At 50.5% G+C, this 19,098-nt stretch overlaps 1 protein-coding gene across 2 annotated transcripts; it reads right to left on the minus strand.

The window, feature by feature from the left end:
- Positions 1-4,521: 4,521 nt before the first annotated feature.
- On the minus strand, positions 4,522-17,340 carry AKAP8L (A-kinase anchoring protein 8 like). Of its 2 annotated transcripts, XM_054183498.1 has the most exons (14): positions 17,229-17,340; positions 16,223-16,370; positions 15,819-15,851; positions 14,417-14,657; positions 11,867-12,335; positions 11,303-11,426; positions 11,083-11,138; positions 10,392-10,428; positions 8,976-9,084; positions 8,493-8,634; positions 7,965-8,070; positions 7,581-7,711; positions 6,648-6,743; positions 4,522-5,659 (listed from the first exon to the last, which is right to left on the minus strand). In XM_054183498.1, the coding sequence occupies exons 2-14, from the start codon at positions 16,281-16,283 to the stop codon at positions 5,165-5,167; spliced, it is 2,100 nt and encodes a 699-aa protein (XP_054039473.1). In that variant the 5' UTR covers positions 16,284-16,370; positions 17,229-17,340; the 3' UTR covers positions 4,522-5,164. The 2 variants fall into 2 exon arrangements, with proteins under 2 accessions (XP_054039473.1, XP_054039474.1); XM_054183499.1 differs by lacking the exon at positions 16,223-16,370 and having other exon boundaries at positions 17,229-17,311.
- Positions 17,341-19,098: the final 1,758 nt, after the last annotated feature.

A 19,098-nucleotide genomic window follows, 5' to 3' on the forward strand; every position in this document is an offset into this window, starting at 1 on the left:
CCACTGTCGACGTGTGATTTCATTTGACGTTCCCCGTTTGCAGCCGCAATGCCTAGAAGACGCGACGGAGGAGACGGAGCAGGAGTGGAAGCGTCGGGAGGCAGTTTGACGGAGACGATCAAAGCTCCAAGAGCAGAGAGGGGTTATTCCAGCCCTCTCAGATGCCAGAATAGCACAGATTTTTTCCAAATTCTGTTGTTTTGGTTTTGTTTGGTTGGTTTTTTTTTTTTAACAAAATTAGGAAAAATCCTGGGGAATACAGAGCCCCGATGAAGAGAATCCCAGTGCCTTTAGACAGAAGGGCTGGACAAATGCCCGAGTTGCTTCTGTGGGATCATCTGTAGGACGTGGAAGATGGATTGGTGGCACCTCAAGGATATCTTCACCCACTAAATCTGGAAATTATCACAACAGAGCTGAGATAAATTGATTTCCTGATTCTAGAAGGAAACAAGGAAGATTTAAGGTCTGTGTTAATAACAAGTGGCCATTTCAGCACGTTGATGGGAGACTCTTGGAATCCTACACTTATTTCCATACCTTAGATTACGGATTGCATATAGATTTCTGGCCTGGAAACATTCAGACTATGAAACCATGCTGTGCGTGACCTATACTTGAAAGAAGCCCTTAATGTAATAAAGTTTAAAGTCTTGCTTATCTGTTTCTCATCTAAAAAAAAAAAATAAAAGAAAGGAACTTTTGGGAACTACATCATCAGAGTAAGGAGTTAAACGTGTGCTGCCGTGCTGCGTTATCAGTACGTTTCTACATGGAACACCACAGAAACAAGTTCTACGAGCCGTTGTTAATTACCGATGGCTGATTGATACCCCAGTGAGCTCGAGCGCCTCAAAACTCCTCGCTGTGAAATCTTCCCCACGGCCTCAGGATGCAGAGCTATGAGACTGGCCACATCTGCTGGAAATCCTGCCAGGAGACGGGGCTGTCTGCTCCCAAACACCCCAAAACTCATCTCAGAACCTCCTGCAGTTTCTTTTCCCCGGATCTTTCCGGCAATCTCCTCCCTGGATCCTTCTTGTTGAGGTGCTACAAAAAAATACTCCTCCACAGGAGGAAAAAAGCAGGCTGACCTGGGCACAGGCGTGATCAGGCAGGATTTATAGAGTGCTGCACGTGATAATTATTATAGTTATTAACTAATACAATAAAATACCCAAGAGCATTAGCAGAAACTGAGATCTGGGCTGAACAATCAGAAAATATAAGTTAAATCTGCTGCCACCCCTGAGCCAGGGCCACTGCCAAGGGTAGCGCAGTAGCCGTCGCCGACATAAGGGTGTTCTGGGGATAAATGAAACACCCTTATTTATGCTGAGCTGCATAAATTTGAATTGTGGCACTTACTTGCGTGTTCTTCAACACATCAACGCAGGACGGGGCTAGATGTATGGAGCGTGGAGGGAAGCGAGCCCAAGCAATAACTGAGCTCACCTTTCCTTAGGGAAAAGCGGCAGCATCCGAAAAAACATCGTGACGGGCGTAAATGGAGCGGCGGGTGGACGTCTAGCAGCTATATCCTAAAGGCTGTCCCTTGGAGGAGCCGTGGTGAGCTCCACACAATCAATTACTCATCAGCAATTTCCTTAAGAAATAGTTTGTTCAAGGAAAGCATTTACAGGGAGGCTGGTGCCAAAGGATTTTAGCACCTGCTGACTTCGAGTCCTTCCCGGCTGATTTCCTCTCCTCCGTTCACGTGCTCCGAATCCACAGCATCCCTGAGGACGAAGTGCTCGGATTGCTCCTGCAGATCATCAGCAGACCGAGGTCCATCCTGCTCAGCTTCGAGCAGGGCTTTTACTTAGCACGACTAATTAATTCTCGTCAGATGTCTGGAGTTTACTGCCTGCATCCTAGAGGAGCCATGAAAACCTTTACGCTACATGTAAGTGTGGATATGGAAATGCTTAGTGCTCACAGTTTAAGGATTTTGACCCAGAACACACACCCACAGCGATATTTCGTGTATCGGGACCTGTTTACATCGCAACCGTGAAGCCCCAAACACTCCCGAGAAGCTGGATGAGCCCTGACCTCATCGCTATGGCATCAGGGATGGCGATCCAGGCTCAGCACCAGCTGCCTCTCAAGAAGGACGCGCTCCTTGGCCAGACCTCGCCCCAGCTGAAGGGAACACAAAGCTCAGAGTCCGAGGGAAGGGCTGCTTTACGATTAATCCCTCACCAGAAGGTAGAAGGCTCAGCAGAATGGCACCAGGGAGTGTCCAAAATGCATAATTTTCCCATTAATCAACCTGAACAGCAGCTGTTGAAGGGATAAAAATGTCACTTTCTGGATTCTGCTACGAGGAGGCGAGTTGTTCCTTCCATCCCCAACTTCAGGAACACCGAGGTAACCTCACTTGGGCTGTGCCCCGATTACACAAGAAGGAAATTAATTACAAAATTGATCTTTCGTGCTGACACCTGATTTTTTTCCTCTCTCCTCGTGGGTGGAAAAAACCAACAGGTAAAAGATAACCGGCGCAGCAAAGCAGCCCAAACTCCACTCCCTTGGAAGTTCTGCGGATGTTCCGATCGATGCCAACGCTTCTGGAGCAAGAGAAAGGGCACGGGAGAAGCCGCTGTTGCTGCTGACCAGGAGGTGAAGAGTTTTCTCCCCCAAAAAACCAGCTGGGAAGCAGCGTATTTAACACACAACCTGGTTCCTTTTCTTCAAATTCATTTTCTAAGCCAGCGTAATGGTGTGTTAGAGAAATATGGACAACAGAAGGGGAAAATAAGGAAATACAGCAGAAAGGGGAGGGTCTGAGGCAGGTGTAACTCTATTACAAATAAAGGCGGATTTTGTTTGTTTTTAAAAAGAATGGCTGGCTGACTGAGATCTCACCACCTCCGTGACCCAATATTTAAGGTTACAGAGAGCCTACCCCGATGAAAGCAGCTCAGTTTTCTTAAGTAAACCTTAAATCAAAGGTATTTCCCCGTATTCCTTTCTGAAAGTCCACCCTGATTAAAACATCGATCCTTAATGCGGTAAAATGCAAGCAAAGCGCGGGTCTGAACACTTCAACAAAGCCAAGCCCGGTTGTTTTCCTCAGGATGGGATCAGCTAATTAAATCTAGACTTCTTAAATCTACATCTGAGAGTTTCTACAGAGAGGAAAAACAGGAGGAAACCTGGAAATCACCACAAAGCTCTGCCGAGCAAGGAGGAAAAAAAATCAGCAGCTGTAAAAGGCAACAGAATTAAGACTCTCTTCTTGGCACGGGCTAAATTGAACAGATGATGGTGGCTAGCTGAATGCCCGCCTGCCTTCAAAGCAAAAACGTGTGAAGATTACGCTGCCGAGGCGCATTTCTAACCCCGCACCCTCTCGTCTTTTACAGCCTTCAAAAATCATCCCCCGTGTCACCCTCAAGCGCCACCACCATCCTCCGAAGCACCCAGTTCGTTCCGCTAATGGCACTCAGAGGTAATTACGCTGCTCTGAGCTCAAACTCACATCAAGGATCAGACTTAATACGCTAAAACGCCCCAGAACTGGCAGACGTCGGATTAAATCCATGCAAAAAGGCGGAAGGAAGTGGCAGCCGAAGTCCCCGACACCCAACAGCTCACAGGGTCAACCTCAGGCTGAAGCCACACGAGAGGGAACGAGCCACATTCGTTACAGCACCCACAAGCTATTTAGCGACTCAGGGTGTTAATTCCATTTGGAAAAGAATTTTCCAGGACGAGTTTGAGATGTCCGTCTGCAGGAGAAGGGAGGGGGTTCACCGCTCAGGAAGGCGAGGGTAAACATTTCAGGACCTGAGTCCTTCGGCAGGAGAGAGGAGTCATGGCTGGGAAAGGTGAGGATAAACGCTTCAGGGCCCGAACTCGGTGTTTTCATGGATAATAAATGTCCCCGGCATGGAAGAGGCGAAATCTTCCCCCTCACGGAGCTCCTCTCGTCCATCCCGCGATCCCATTAGCTTGCAGACTTCCCAGACACAGCAGAAGCATCCAGCGGTCGCTGCCATCAGGGAGCCGCGCTGGAGGGTTTGAGATGGGGAGGAGACTCAGCGCTTTGTCTTCGCGTTGATCCTTAAATCTCCCTTTCTGCCCCCGCATCGCTGGGGGAAACTTCTCTCGTACAAAGAATTTCCACCGAGTTGGAGGTTTGTAAGACTGGGTTTGCCCTCACGCCGGTGATTCAAGCCTACACACATCTTTATCCATCAACCCATCCGGCAAGAAAGCTCACAGCTGTAGCAGGAATAACCTCTGGAAACTAATTTCCTTATTTCTCCCTCGTTTCAGGAAGAAGAATCCATACTCCAGGCGATGATTAACCGCTGACGGCTTCAACTAAGTGTTTATTGCTAATGCAGGCGAGGAAGTCGGCTCCATCTGCAGCGCTGGAGAGAGGAACGCGGAACCGAACCCTAAATACCGAACCAGAGCACAGAGACGGAGGGGTTTTAGACAGGTTTTAAGCCTCCAACCTCTCCCAAGCCTTACCAGGGCACCAGAAATTCAGGCAGAGTCACAGGGTAATCTCAGGATCGTCCTTTTTATCTCCACCCACCAAAACATTCACCTTTAAAATGAAAGCATTTTTACAAACAAGACAAACGTTGACACCACTTAAGTTTCGCTCCGCGTTAAAGGGAAGAATAAAACATCAGGGAGGATATTACAGTCACATGGAAGTTATGCAGAACCTTAACGGCAGAAATTAAAAAGCCCGGAACCGAATTTCTGATGTTTCCAGACAGACAGGCTAAGGGGACAAACCACATTTTTGTTAAATATAGAAAAGTTTCAATTCGAGGGGAAGAAAAGAAGTTTCGTTTGCCCGATTGTGAAGTAGCACTGGTTTGCACACATGCTCAAAGGAAATTCTCCTAGTACAAAGCCATCTAAAAAACAGAGACCGCACAAAACCTAGCTACTAAAATGAAGATTTGGTAAAAAAAACAACCAAACAAACAACCAACCACCCTATATTTTTCAAAAAAAAAAAGTAATCACTTTACAGGTCAAGGCTTCCACTGCCTAAGTGAGTTTAGTAGAATGAGAACTCAAAATATGTGCTATGAAATTCACAGATACAGTTATGTTTTTTTAAAAAAAAACAAAAACCAAAAACCAGAATACGTCAGGTCTTTTACACATCCGTTTCCCCATCCAGAGTTTACTCCGCATCCTCGTCCTCTTGTGCTGCAGCAGTTTCCTCGCTCTCTTCCTCCTCATCTTCCACCTCCACGCCTCCTACAGGCTGTTGCTCTTCTTCCTCGGGGAGAGACTCCTCTGTGGGCAGGGAATTCTGCTCCTCCGTGTTTCCCGCAGCCGGCTCCACCTCTGGTTGTGCTTGTGGCTGGGCCTCCATTTCTGTCCCTGTTTCTTCTCGCTCTCCCTCATTTTCAGCTCCTTCAGGGTTCTCCTCGGCATCCTTGTTTTCCTCATCTAGATTTTCCTCCTCTGGATTCTCTTCTTCCAAGTTTTCCTCCTCTGGATTCTCCTCTTCTGGATTTTCTTCCTCTGGGTTCTCTTCTTCCGCATTTTCCTCTTCATCCTTATTTTCATCAGCTCCTTCTGCTGTTCCTTCCTCTACGTTTCCACTGGCTCCGCCTTCTCCTTCCTCATGCTCCTCTTTTTCTTCTGGGTCATCCGTGAAAGGATTCTCACCCTGAAAAGAGAAAAGCAAACATTTGTCTGCTGTGAGTTTCTCTCTAACGACTTCGAGGAATTCATGCCGGCTACGTGCCAGCGAACCCTCCCAAGAAGTTGAGCGTAACTGTTGCACCGAAAGCAGCTCCTGAAAGCAGATGCCACCTCAAGAACTCAAATCCACGCTAATATTAGCAGCGACAGTGCCAACGGTCAGGTCGCCGGCCAAAATTTAAGCTGGAGGCCTCACTCATGCCGTTCACTCAGGGTTTGGTGTAACACAGGGGGCAGACGACAGGTGAAGTAATCATTGCAAGTTTGCTGGTGACCAAGCTGCGTGGCGTGGCGACACACTGGAGGGAAGGGACGCCATCCAGAGGGACCTGGACAGGCTGGAGGTGGGCCCGTGCCAACCCCATGAGGTCCAACCAGGCCAAGTGCAAGGTCCTGCACGTGGGTTGGGGCAATCCCAGCCCAAATCCAGGCTGGGCGGAGAACGGTTGGAGAGCAGCCCTGAGGAGAAGGGCTTGGGGGTGTTGGGGGGGGGAGAACCTCAACAGGAGCAGTCAACAGGAGCCACGGGACAAGGCGGAAAGGTTTGAAACTGCAAGAGGGGAGACTGAGATGAGATCTGGGGAAGAAATTCTTGGCTGTGAGGGGGGTGAGCCCCTGGCCCAGGTTGCCCAGAGAAGCTGTGGCTGCCCCATCCCTGGAGGGGTTCAAGGCCAGGTTGGCCGGGGCTTGGAGCAACCTGGGCTGGTGGGAGGTGTCCCTGCCCAGGGCAGGGGGTGGCACTGGGGGGGGTCTTTACGGTCCCTTCCAACGTAAACCATTCTATGATAATCAGCAACCAGGAATCCAATATATTCTCAAAACATCCCCAAATCACCACAAATTTCAGCTAATAAACACCCTCCGTAGTCAACGGCAGCTACCGCAGGATTCCTACAGCACGGAAGGGTTGCTACCGGCTTGACCCCGCACCAACCCGCTCCGTAAATACCTACCTTCAGGTACCGCTCCAGTTTCTTACTGATTAGTTTGTTGTTGAGAATACTCCTCGCAACTACTAGCGAGGATTTCTTGGACTGCTCCATCATGGCCTGTATGAGAGGACAAAAAATAAATAAATAAAAAATTTGCACTTAGATTTTGTTCTGAATTAACTTACGAGGCCAGTAATTAGTCACATCTCATCATCAGAAGACAGGCTGCAGCGGCACAGAGCACATTTAGGTATTTGAGTAGGTGACAACACAGCGATATTTAAGAAATTGCAGATTTTCTGTATATTGCCCAAATTCTGTGCTTGGGAAAGGTGAGTATCAGGCATCCAAGGAAAAGCTGCGTGGGTTGTTTCACCCATTTCCACCAGCGGGATTGTTTCAGCTTTGAATTTTGGAGGATTGAAGTTGAAATTCGATGCGTTTCGATTCTGCTGAGGCACGGGGAGCGACGGACGGCTGAGCAGCCGAGCGCCGCAGATGGGAACGCATCAAGATTTACAGTCGCATGCCGACAGAGCTATTTTATACCCAGAAAGAGCTGTCGTCTGACAGCCGTCACCTCGGATCACCGCTTGCGGGTATAGTAAAGCTTGTAACAACATCATCCTACGCGTACGTGGAGGCGGGGAAGTCACAAAACTGTTTATTTTGCGAGAAACGGGGCAAGAGACACAAGATCTCATTTTCAGCGTGGCCCGAGGCTGTGCTGAACGTGCTTTAAGACCTCGCTCGCCAGCTTTTCCAAAGGGAAGTTTCCGGGGATGCAGCAAATGTCAAAATGAACTGCAGACCGTGGAGAGAAGCACTGAAGAGGATGAACAAAAGTTCTCCCCTGGTTTCAGGAGCCACGTGAACTAAACCCAGCCAAATTCCTGCTCCTGTTATGGCGGCTGAAGCCTGCAAGAGTCCCGAGGTGCCCGGCCGCCCACTCACCCGGCGGTTGTGGTTGTGGTCGAGCGACTTCAGGTGTTTCTGGATGATGCCATACTGCATGGGGATGAAGAGGTCGCAGGCAGCGCAGTGAGCCGCCTCCACCTTCTTAATGAAATGCTCCATGCCAACATCTGGAAAGGAAGAGAAGTGTATGAACCGGAAAATAATCCGGGGGATCTGTACTGTGTTATGGATTTTACTCCCTCGAGGTCTACCACCACCACCAGCTCCTCCTCCTCAAGCCTTCCTCCACCACCAGCTCCTCCTCAACCCGTCCTCCACCACCAGCTCTTATTTTTACTATTTTACTATTTCTGGAGTTGACCCGGCAGCAGCTACACGCAGCAGAGGACCTTGTGCACACAGGTGTGTAGTAAACCTTACCTTGCGTAAGATCTTGGTCCCTATAAATCTGCTGAATCACCGCATTAATGTCTTCAATTGCTTTACGACGCTCTTCGGTTTTCCTAGTTTTATTAGCAACGTATTCCTGTGCGGCAAAATATTCGTAATTTAACTTTTTTCCCCCCAACGCTTTTAGGTGCATTTCCAGCCTGCTCATCCTAAAAGTCGTACAAATTCCAGTCCTACGAGTCCTGTGGGTTCAGCACTTAAATCACCCGCTCCGGCCACCAAAATCCGTGGTGGGCAAGTATTTTATTTTCTACCAGCGCAACCAGTAAGACCAGAGGTTAAGCGACCCGCTCAAAAGAAGAGGGCAGCTGAAGCAGAGCTGGAGTAGCACCTCTGATGCTTCAGCCCAACTTTACTCCACCTTCTCTAGCAGTTTCCAACAGTTACTTAGAGGGGCAGTTTAGGAGCTTTACAGCATCTCCAAAATAATAATAATTAGTACTACTAATAATGCAACTCTCTTAAACCTAGGGGACAGAAAGGTCACCAGCGGCTCACCTGGAGGAAATCAGCTGTTTGTTGAGGCAACTTGGTTCCGACAAATTTGAAGTGTTCCTTATGGAATTTACTCTCGAGGTGACTGTTCATCTCGTCATCGTAAAAGGTCCGATATTTGCACAACGAACAAACAAACTGGATCCTGTTGAGAGAGTCGGAGACAAAGGGAAGTGATATTCAAACTGATCTGTTCCAGCTCTACACGGCAGCGCTTTCTCAATGGATCTACTCCCTCACTCCGCTTAAGGGGTTGATAAACTCATGGAATTCAGCGTTTATGGGACATTTTCTAGAGGTTTTTTTTCCCCATTTCTATTTCTCTTTTAAGCACGGACAGCAAGGAGACCGGCAGGAGAGCAAAGCAGCTTCTACAAGGAACAGACAAAGCACTGGGACAACGGCACAGAACGCCAGACCCCAACTGCGAGTACTACAGTACAACAACACTAAAGAAATAAAATAAAATAAAATAGGAGACATTACCTTTCTACCATGCGATCCCGATGCCTCTTCTTTTGCCTCTCTTGGGTTTTCTTGCCCGCCTGCAATTTGCGTTTGATTTGACTGATCTCTTCTTGAATTGTTAAAGCACCTAAGTGTTTAAAGCAGGTTGGATTTCAGGGCACTACTTGAGGACACCACCTGATTAAAGAGAATTTCCCTAGACAAGTTTAGTCGTCAGCCCGACCAACCCGCACGACCTACAGACGACGTTGAGTCAAGAAGCTGCTCCCACCGGCCAACTACGGATAAACCTCCGGTTTACGCAATAGTGCCGTCCACCCCAAATAACCTTTTTCCGAGAAAAACTGCGCTGGGACAGGCTTGGGGGCGGGGGACAGAGGGGAGAACCATGGCAAAAAGGCTAACGCGGTTTCACAGCTCTTTATTTTAATTACTGTTTGCTACTACTGGTTTTGTGAGGTTTTAAGTATTAATTAGTTATGGGTTTGATATTTTTTTTTTTTAAGTACCGCCCGCTCTGATTTGTTCAGCCTCAAAGCGAACACTGGCACCGCAATAAGGTTTGGGTAAGGGGGATGAATTTACAGCACTTCTTTTGGGGACAGAAAAGCTCCTTCTCTGTGCGGGCGCATCCCGGGATCGAGTTTACGCTGCCCACGGGTGCGATGAGGTTTCTTTCCAGCCCTCCTGCTTCTCTACGCTCCCTTCGGGTATCGCGGTGCTTCTCTGACTGGTCCCAATCTCTCCAATGCGGGAAGCTCCAGCCCAAACAACTTACCCAAAGTCAAATCTACGGCAGAGCGGGGAAATTAAATCTGGTTCCCTAAGCCCCAGGTTAGCAGCTTCACCAACCTACCTTGACCAAGGGATCCAGCTCCTCCCTAGCAGGGCTTTTACAGCATTTCCTTATCCCTGAGCAGACACAAAGGATGGGATTCGTCTGACTAAATGCAGACATTACAGCTGAGCTAGTCCCCTGTCCCCCCAGCAGCGGAGATCTGACAGGTCTCATCCTAAGGAACAAGTGAATCCATGCCCTGGGAAGGGCCCCCCCCCAGTTTCTCTCAGCAATAAAATCCCACCGGAGCCTCGCAACGCCAGAGCCTCGACTGCTCTCGCTTGTAGGACCCCACCTCTGATATCTACCACAGCACCAGCCCGGCGTCCCCAGGGGACTCGGGGACACGCGCAGAGGCCAAATCACCCTCCATGGAGAAGGTGCAGAGGTTTAGCTCAGGTCACCAAGACGCAACGAACCAGAAGGGACAGCGAAGCCACAAGACAAACGGATTCTAAGAACCGGAGGAGCCTGAAAACCCATCGGATTTAATTGAAAACCTCTTTTCTGGCCACATCGGAGCCCTTGACTGGAAGGGGGTTACGCTCCACGCAGAGCTTCGCAGCGCAAACGAATCATTGCACAGCCCAACTCACCTTTCTCTGAATCTTTTCCTTCTTCGTCTTCCCCCTCCTAAAAAAAAAAATGCAACATCGGGAAGTTATAACCCCCTAGAGAGAGTGAACGTCTGGAGACTGGTTCAGCATCTTCCCCAGCCTCTCAAACCCTCCCCAGGCACTCAAAGCACTGCGCGGAGGAGCGACGTCTCCACTGGATCCGGCCACTGCACGCTTGGAGAATTCCAGCGTGGTGCTCACTAGGCAGGAGATGCTTCTCAACACCCGCAGGTCCTATTTCCGAGAGAGATCTCCCTCCACCACGTTGAGAGGTGGCAGTAGAGGGGTCCCTTCAGTCCCCGACTAGAGCGAGACAATGTAATCCCACGTTCTGGGATTCCCCACATTGCAGGAAATTGACTTTTTTGTTCCCCTCCCCCCCCACTTGAAGCTCGTTGCACATGGGTATTTTTACTGCGTTTCGACACCATAAAGCATCTCGCAGCGACACCGCAGCCGGTGGGTGTAGGGGGCAAGCCCCGGTAGCATCCACGTTTCCCTCCACAGAGCATTTTACTGCCATCCTCTCCCCTCTACTCATCCGAGTCTCTGCGCCTGACTCAGTTTGGGAATAATGTGGGAATCGGGGATCTACCCTCACCAGCTCCAGCACCTCTAAGCAGAGCTACAGCTTTTTATCACGATAAAGTAGTTTTCAGGAGTTACTTACGCCTCTGGAGCCCTCTTTCTCCTCTTTTTCTCCCGATTCTCCTTCCGTTCCCTCCTCTGAAACAAACAACACAGTCAGTATCAAGACAAGTAACCCGGATCGACACCGACAGATTTGCCACCACGTTAAACACGCGGCAAAGCACAATGACCGATGGAAATAAAGAGAACAGCGGCTTTATACCGCGACCGAACGCGCCGCAAAGCCACTCTGCTCTTACCGTTGTCAGAGTCAGAGTTATCGGAGCCATCCGTCTTGGCCGCCTTGCTGTCCGGTTCATCCGAGCTGTTCGTTTGCTTCCGCTTCTTCGCAGTGGGATCTTTTTTGATTTTCTTTTTCTGGGGCTGCGAGAGAAGAGAAAGGTTAATCCCGGCAATATGAGCAGCTGCCCTCTGCAGCCAGCAATGTCTTATTGTACTCATTTTTAGCCAGTTAAGCTTCCTGCATTCAGTTTCTGACAGGCAGAGTTGACGGGAAGGACATAATCCACCACACCTCTATCCTGTAATGTACGGAATTAAGCCGTGAAGGATCACGATACCCTCCTACCTTCAAAACCCAAAGTTTTTAGGATTAAAACATCCCATATATCAACACTGCTGCACAACTGAGCGCAGCCTCTTCTGTCTGCTGAGGAGAAAAGATGCTACGAAGCCAATAACAGCCAGAATTATGTATTTTTGCTTCCCAGAGTGTGTTTTGGAGCCCTTTGCAGCAGAACACGAGGGTCTGTTGGGACATAAGTCTCTACCCCAGCTGAGCAGGGTATCATGCAAGTACTTACTTTAAAATCCGAGTCCCACATTTTCCAGTTTCTCCTCATTCGTTGTTTCATCATTCCTCCTCCGTACCGCATATTTCCCGAAAAGCCTCGCATTCCCTGGAACATGCTGAGTTCTGGGATAATGTTGTGGGAGAAGAGGGAAGGGAGCCTGGAGGAGCCATGGGGACCGAGACCTCGAGATCCCATCGATTGCGGAGGCTCGTTCCACTGTCCACCCATGCGCCCGGGATAGGAAGACGCCATGGGTCTGTTATTGCGTCCGTCTCTACCCCAATTTTGACCCCGTTGACCGAAGTTATCCCGTGCTCTGTTCTGGTATTGATCCCGGCGGTTCCCGTAAAAGTTGTCGTAGTGACCTTCGTAGGCGTTATCGTTGTCGTGTTCGGACTCGTTGTAATCGTAGCCGGATCGATACATGTCGCGGTCGTTCATCGAAGACCTCGAGTCGTAGGATTCATACGAGTCGTACCTGCAAAGAGACACGGCAGCAAGAGACACCACTGAGAAACGGCAGCAGAGGTTAAGCAAAACCCTTCAAAACAAGTTTTCAGGCTTATTTTTGGGCTTATTTTTCAATCGACAGATGGGTCATGCAACACGGGACATAGTTCACTGCGTGGTAGGACAGGGACAGCAAAAGCTGGTGACAGAGCATCAAGGTTTCAGTTCCAGGGCGGGAGGAACCCTTTAGACACAGGAAAACCCTGATGACAGGGAGTCCCTCAAACCATCCACATCTCCCAGAATTACCAAAATATTTTAAAAGAATAAAGAAGTTGAGCAAAAAGTTCCTTCAGCAGTTGAGGCTGGGGGTCATCACTTTGCCCCTGCTTCCAAATGAGCTTTAGGAGCAGCCAAAGCAAACCGAGAGCTGCTCGTCCTCACGACAAGCTCCACCTTATCCAGAAATACTTCCAGAAACAGCGTGACTCACTCCTCAGCTACTCAAGGAACACCTTGGCACAACCAAAGACCTAATCCAGACCCATCCTTCCTCGCTCCCCATACGTAATCCATCCACGAAGAGACTGTTTTCCCCAACTGCAAAGCCAATGTGTGTCCCAACTGATTTAAATCCATGTTCTCCTCTTGGAAATAAGGCCATGGAGGATTTTTAACTTTATATTTTGCAATACTAAAACACTTTGTACTAGAATTTAAGGTTTCCTATGCTCGCCGGCAGTGCTTTCAGTGACAAGGCAGGCGAGGAGGAAAGCCAGTGCTCAAGAAAAGATCGTGACGCCAAACTAACGAGCCTCGTCAAAGCATGACCCCTCGCTGCCGTGCTTTACAGCAAGGCCTCCAGAGCACGGAGATAGGAATTATCAGGGGCAAAAAGATGTTATCCCGGCTCCAAGGTCATCAGAAAGCTACTCGGCGCATACAAGGAGAGACGTTGGGGCTACAAAATCAGGTCAGGCACTGATGGAGGAGCTGCCAGTGTCCGGTTACGCGTCAGCCGGAGCAGCTGAAGGCTGAGCAGCTCCTTTTCTGCTCCACGATATCCCGGAGCTGACGTTCTCCAAGTGATTTATCTTCCTCTTACCACATTTCTCCTTATTTCTTGCACAGAGCGGGAATTTTTTTGCCTTTTAATAAAACCTATCCCATTCCCAACTGGAAGCAGGGGAAACACGCCGCAGCGTGTCTGTGACCACCGGCGCATGAGATCGAAGTGGAGAAGCCCAAAACGATGTTTGAAGGGACAAGGATCCAGGGAATGATTCGGCGATCCCCTTCCAGCCCGGTTAAACCAAGCGAGCAATGAAAACAAATCTATTTAATATAATATTACAGATGTATCACTTCGTAGGAGAAGCAGACACATCATTTCGTAGGAGCTTTACTCTTCTGGAAGCGTAGGAGCGGAGTAGAAAACATTCACATCACATTTATCAGTATTTCCTCCTGAATTTTGCTTTGTCCAACATACTTTTATTTGTTTAAGGCATTAAAAACTGGGAGTAAGTCATCACCCTGCAGACATACCAAGTCCTAGCTCAAAACTCACGCTGCACGGTAATAAATAAGAAGTCTTTGGGGAAAGAAAACATTAATAAAGATCAGCGAGGAGCTGACTGTGTCGTAGAGCTGAGCATCCGTTGTGACTCTGGCTACAAAGCTCTCACTTGCAGCAGCAGCAGTCAGTCTACTAATCAAAATTAGTAATTTTAATTCAGATTAAGCATGAAATAGTGCGTTGTTTTCCTTGGTACTTCTCTAGAAGTACAGAATGAAGCTCACGAGAACGTTCCTTGCAATTATTATTTTACTGAAGAACCCCAAGTTTCAGCCACAGCTGGAAATGCTGCGCTCTAAGTCTCAAATTTGGATTTCTTTTGCAAGGCACAGATGAAAAGTGAGTGTAAAATCCTGTTTTACAGTTACAGCAGATGAGAGGAGGGCGACTGAGCCAGCTCTGGGCGTTCATTTGAGTCACGACACGAGAAAAGGCAAGAATGAGACCAGTGAGGGACAAACCGAGCAGCAACGACCCTCAACGAGCAGCAGATCGTTATGGCGTCTCCTCACCTCATGCCCAGCACTCACCTGTCTCCGCCAGACCCGTAGTGTCCTCCTTGCATCGTGTCCGCGTCCATGTGCGACACCATGTCTAAGCGCTGGTTCATTTTCGCGATGACAGCGTCGGCGTTGCCCCCGCCCGAACCATCGGGGTTCATGTCAACGTCCGAATTGGCCATTTCCCAGGAGTTGGATGTGGCCATGCCATATCCATAATTCCCCGAATTATCCTGGCCGTATCCATAGCCGTAACTGTATCCCTCATAACCTGGAATAACAAAAAAAAAAAAAAAGAAAAAGACCTGGGTTTATTTCCAGTTATCTGGCTTCGCTAATATTTTAATTCAAATTGAGATGCCCCAAGCAATCTCCACAGGGAGTTAAAATAATAATTAAAAAACAAGCTCAAATTTCTATTTAAGCCACCTATAAACTTTGAACTGTTGAGCTCACAAAGGTTTAAGGGAACAATTTGCTCATATAAGTCCCATAAAACAGAGCCACAGCCCGCAGCTTCCTCCATCTAACCTGCTCCGGGGAGGAATAAACCCGGCCAAGGCAGAGCCTCCATAAAAACCTGGTTTGGGTTAACACTGAGATATCGAAGAACCATTTTAAGCTGGTTTTTAGTTTGATACAGAGCTGTCGGTAGCCAGAGGAATGCAGTTACCTTCACCGGGACATATATAAGCTGCTTTACAACCCCTTAAATCCAAAGGGATGACACTAGAGCACGTACCCGTCCTCTTCAAAGACACAACCGAGCACTGAAAGCAAAAACCCTTTCAGCTTAGCGTTTCCCACACTTTTTATACCAGGAAGTGTGATATCTCCTCTCGCTAAAGAAGCCAAAACTGTTATAAACAGGAGAAAACCCCACCTTAGAAATAACACTCAAAGCCAATGAAAAGCCTGCCGAGGCTTAAAATTTAGGTTTTTCTCCCCTCAGCCCTTTTATTTGGCTGCTGGCACAAGCGGAGAGGGAATTTGTATTTCCGCTGTCTCCCCGAGCCTCAGTTTATATCGTCGCCTGCACTGACTTCATACAGCTTTTCCAAGAAGCAAAAGGATTCTTTTAGGGGAAAAGAACCCCAAGACCCAATTATTCTGCTTCACGAAGTTTTTCTGTGTAACCATTTACAGCAACAAAGGGGATTTTTAGGGGAAAACAACCCCAAACCCCAAATATTCTGTTTCAAACAGTTTTCCTGCGCAACTGTTTACAGCAACAAAGTTTTCGGTTGGCTTCAACATGAATTTTTAAAATAAAAGAAGAAAATTGTCAGTAAGAGGCTGCATGGGGTCTGTGCTGTGGCGGTGGGTCGTCACCGACCTCGGAGCGTCTCCCTCAGGCTCAGGAAACGGATCTGAAGTGGAAGGTAATAAACCAATCTGCCAGAAAATTACTCCAGTTTTTAACTGTACTTGCCTCTGTTCGTCCCAGAGTTCCAGTCTCCATAACCTAGAAAAGAGCAAAAAGCAATTAGAGATGAGTTTATCGTTAGTGTGGCACTCGCAGCTGAAGAGATTCTCGTTACCCAGCGTCAAAACGGAGCGACACCCCCAATAATCCAGGAGTCTTGCACCAAATAGTAAAGAAATCGGACCTTAACGTCGCCCCAGCAGTGACACGTCCCTGCCAGACCCAAATCCTTTGCTCTTACACAAAATCAGGTTTTAGTTTCAAGCTGAGCTCCCGCTAACAATTTCACCAACTGAGTATTTTGGGAGCAGAGGCGAAGCGAGAGGGATCTCACACGGAATAAAACCTGCTCCGACTAATGCCTAAAAAAAGGGGGAATCGGGACACATCAGGGAAGTTTTAATCCCAACCTGCAGCCTCCCGGGACTGACATTCAGACGCCCTTTGGGGCAAAATGGATCTCGACGGCATCGCTGCACTTTGCCCTTGCAGGAAACCAGCCGAAGATGGAGATACGGGGATGGGAAGACGTTGTCCGGAAGAGCCCCAGCCAGGACACTGACATCCCGTCGAAAAACCATTACCCCAACGTTAATTTTCAAAGCAATTACAGCCTCATTAACCAGGGTACGTATGCACCCAGCCCCCCTTCATTATCTATACACATGCTATGGGAAAGCAATGGTACCTTACAGATACTTGTTACGACTTCAACCTTAATTAGAAACCCCTCTTCACAGATGAAAGGTAATTTATTAATTTTATTTTTTCTTTTTTTCCTCTCCCCAGTGACAGCCACTTCCAGCCAAAACAGCTGACAGTGAATATTGTGACAAATCGCTTCCTACACCCACCCGGCTCCACAGGTGAGGCAAGATGCCACTCCAGGAGCCAGCAAAGGAATAAAACCGTCAAGATTAAAAGGAAAATAAAGGCAAAACCGCCACTAAATTAGGTGAGGAGGCGAGTTCCAGCCATAACCCGAGGGAGGATAAGGGATTCCTGTCAGCTGCCGCCGCCAGGCAGCAATCAGAGAGCACCTAATTAAGCTGGATGAAAGAATAAATCATTTTTTCTGTCAGAAATAGAGCCTGGCTCGCTCCCTTCTCCCCCACCACCCGTACCGAGGCTGGAAGCTCCCCCTGCCCCCCGGGGAGCACCGGGGCCGAGGCCACAGCGGGGTTCTGAGGCGGAGCCGCCCCCCCGGCCCTAAGGCCCCGCTGACAGGGGGACGGGGCGAGGCCGGGCGGGCCCCTGAGGGGAGACAGGCGCTGCCGCCGCCCGGCCGCAGCGGCCCCGGCCTCTCCCTCTTCCCCGCCGCCTCACGACCGCCCCCGGGGAGCCGCGGCGGTCCCGGGTCCCGGCTCCCCGCCGCGGGGCCGCCCCCCGCCGCCATCTTGCGCCGCCGCCCCTCACCTGAGTAACTCATGATGGCGGCGCCGCCGCCCGCCCGCCGCCTCCTCCTGCGCGAGACGGTAACGGCGGCGCGCGAGCCCCGCCTCCCCGCCCCATTGGCCGCGCCGCTCCGCCTCCCCCACTCTCATTGGCCGGCGGCCCCCCTCGCGCCCCGCCGCTATTGGTCCGACCTCCCCCCGTCACCTCCCACAGGGCGGCCCCCGGGGCGGTTGGCGAGCGCAGGTGTCAATCGCGGCGCGGCGGGCTCCTCGCTCAATGGGACCCGCAAGGCCGAGCGCTGATTGGCCGGCGCGGCTGTCGCCTGGCAAGGAGGCGTGGCTACTACCGCTCTGCTCTCTGATTGGCCTGCTCGGGGGGGCGGGCTGACCACGCTTGCGCCAATGGCGCGGCACACCTGCCTCGGGCCCCGCCTCCCCGCGCCGCGCCGCCCGATACTATTGGCTGCGTCCGCGCAGGCTCCGCCCCCACCAGGGACACACACTCGCGCGCGCCCCACCCGTGACCCTGCGCACACGCGTGGCCGTCACCCCCCCCGGCGCGCGCATGAGACGGGGACACGGGCTGGGGGGGGCGGAATCAAGGGGAACCCCCCACTCGTGTCACCCGTGGGGGGGGGCTGTGGTGGGGGGCGGGGGTGGCAGGGGCGGGGCCTCAGCCTGACCCCGGTGTCCCCTTTCCCAGGGGCCAAGGTCACATCCTGACCCCGGTGTCCCCAAATCCCAGGCCAAGGGGCCACACCGCGACCCCGGTGTCCCCCATCCCTGGGGACACGGCCCTGTCACAGCCCTCCTGTCCCTTTTTCCTGGGGACACAGCCTCAGCCTGACGCCAGTGTCCCTTTTCCCAGGGGTCAAGGTCACATCCTGACTCCAGTGTCCCCAAATCCCAGGACATGACCTCATCCTGACCCCCCCCCGTCCCCATTCTCAGGGGTCAAGGCCACATCCTGACCCCCGTGTCCCCCATCCCTGGGACACGGCCACGTCACAGCCCTCGTATCCCTTTTCTCTGGGGACATGGCCTCATCCCAATCCTGGTGTCCCCAAATCCCAGGACATCCTGACGCTGGTGTCCCCAAATCCCAGGACAAGAGGCCACACCCTGACCCCCATGTGCCCCTTCCCCAGGACGCAGCCATGTCAGGGTCACAGTGCCCGTGAGACACGGCCACGTCCTGACCCCCGTGTCCCCTTTTCCATGGGATCGAGGCCACACCGTGACCCCACTGTCTCCTTTTCCCAGGACACGGAGCCACATCCTGACCCCGGTGTCCCCATTCCCCAGGTCACGGCCACGCCGTGGTCCCAACGTCCATGAGACGTGGCATCAGCCTGACCCCAGGGTCCCCTTTTCCAGGGGCCAAGGTCACATCCTGACCCCGGTGTCCCCAAATCCCAGGACAGGGCCACATCTTGACCCTGGTGTCCCCTTTTCCATGGGGACACGGCCTCATCCTGACCCCACCGTCCCCTTTTCCCAGGACACAGGGCCACATCCTGTCCCCACTGCCCCCAAATCCCAGCACCTGAGGCCGCTTCCTGACCAGGGGAGCCCTAAAACCACCCCAATCCCCCCCCAAAAACCGTGTCCCCACCCCCCTGGGGACCCCCTATCCCACCCCCATCCCGTAATTCCGGGTATCCAGAGACTCCGCTCTCCCCCCGGCTTCATTTCCAGAAGAATTTAATCCATCGTCCCATATTCCCGGGTACAAGAAACAACAGAATACACCTTCCCCCCCCACCCCCCCAAAAAAAAAAAATATTTGGAAATAAAAAAAAAAAAAAAGAAGAAAAAAAAAAATTTATCCGTTAAAATTCCTTCCGAAATTCGGAAGTTTCGGGCTTTCCAAATAAAAATGAATATTCCTT

This window comes from Rissa tridactyla, chromosome 25 (assembly GCF_028500815.1).
Source record: "Rissa tridactyla isolate bRisTri1 chromosome 25, bRisTri1.patW.cur.20221130, whole genome shotgun sequence".
Taxonomy (NCBI): domain Eukaryota; kingdom Metazoa; phylum Chordata; class Aves; order Charadriiformes; family Laridae; genus Rissa; species Rissa tridactyla.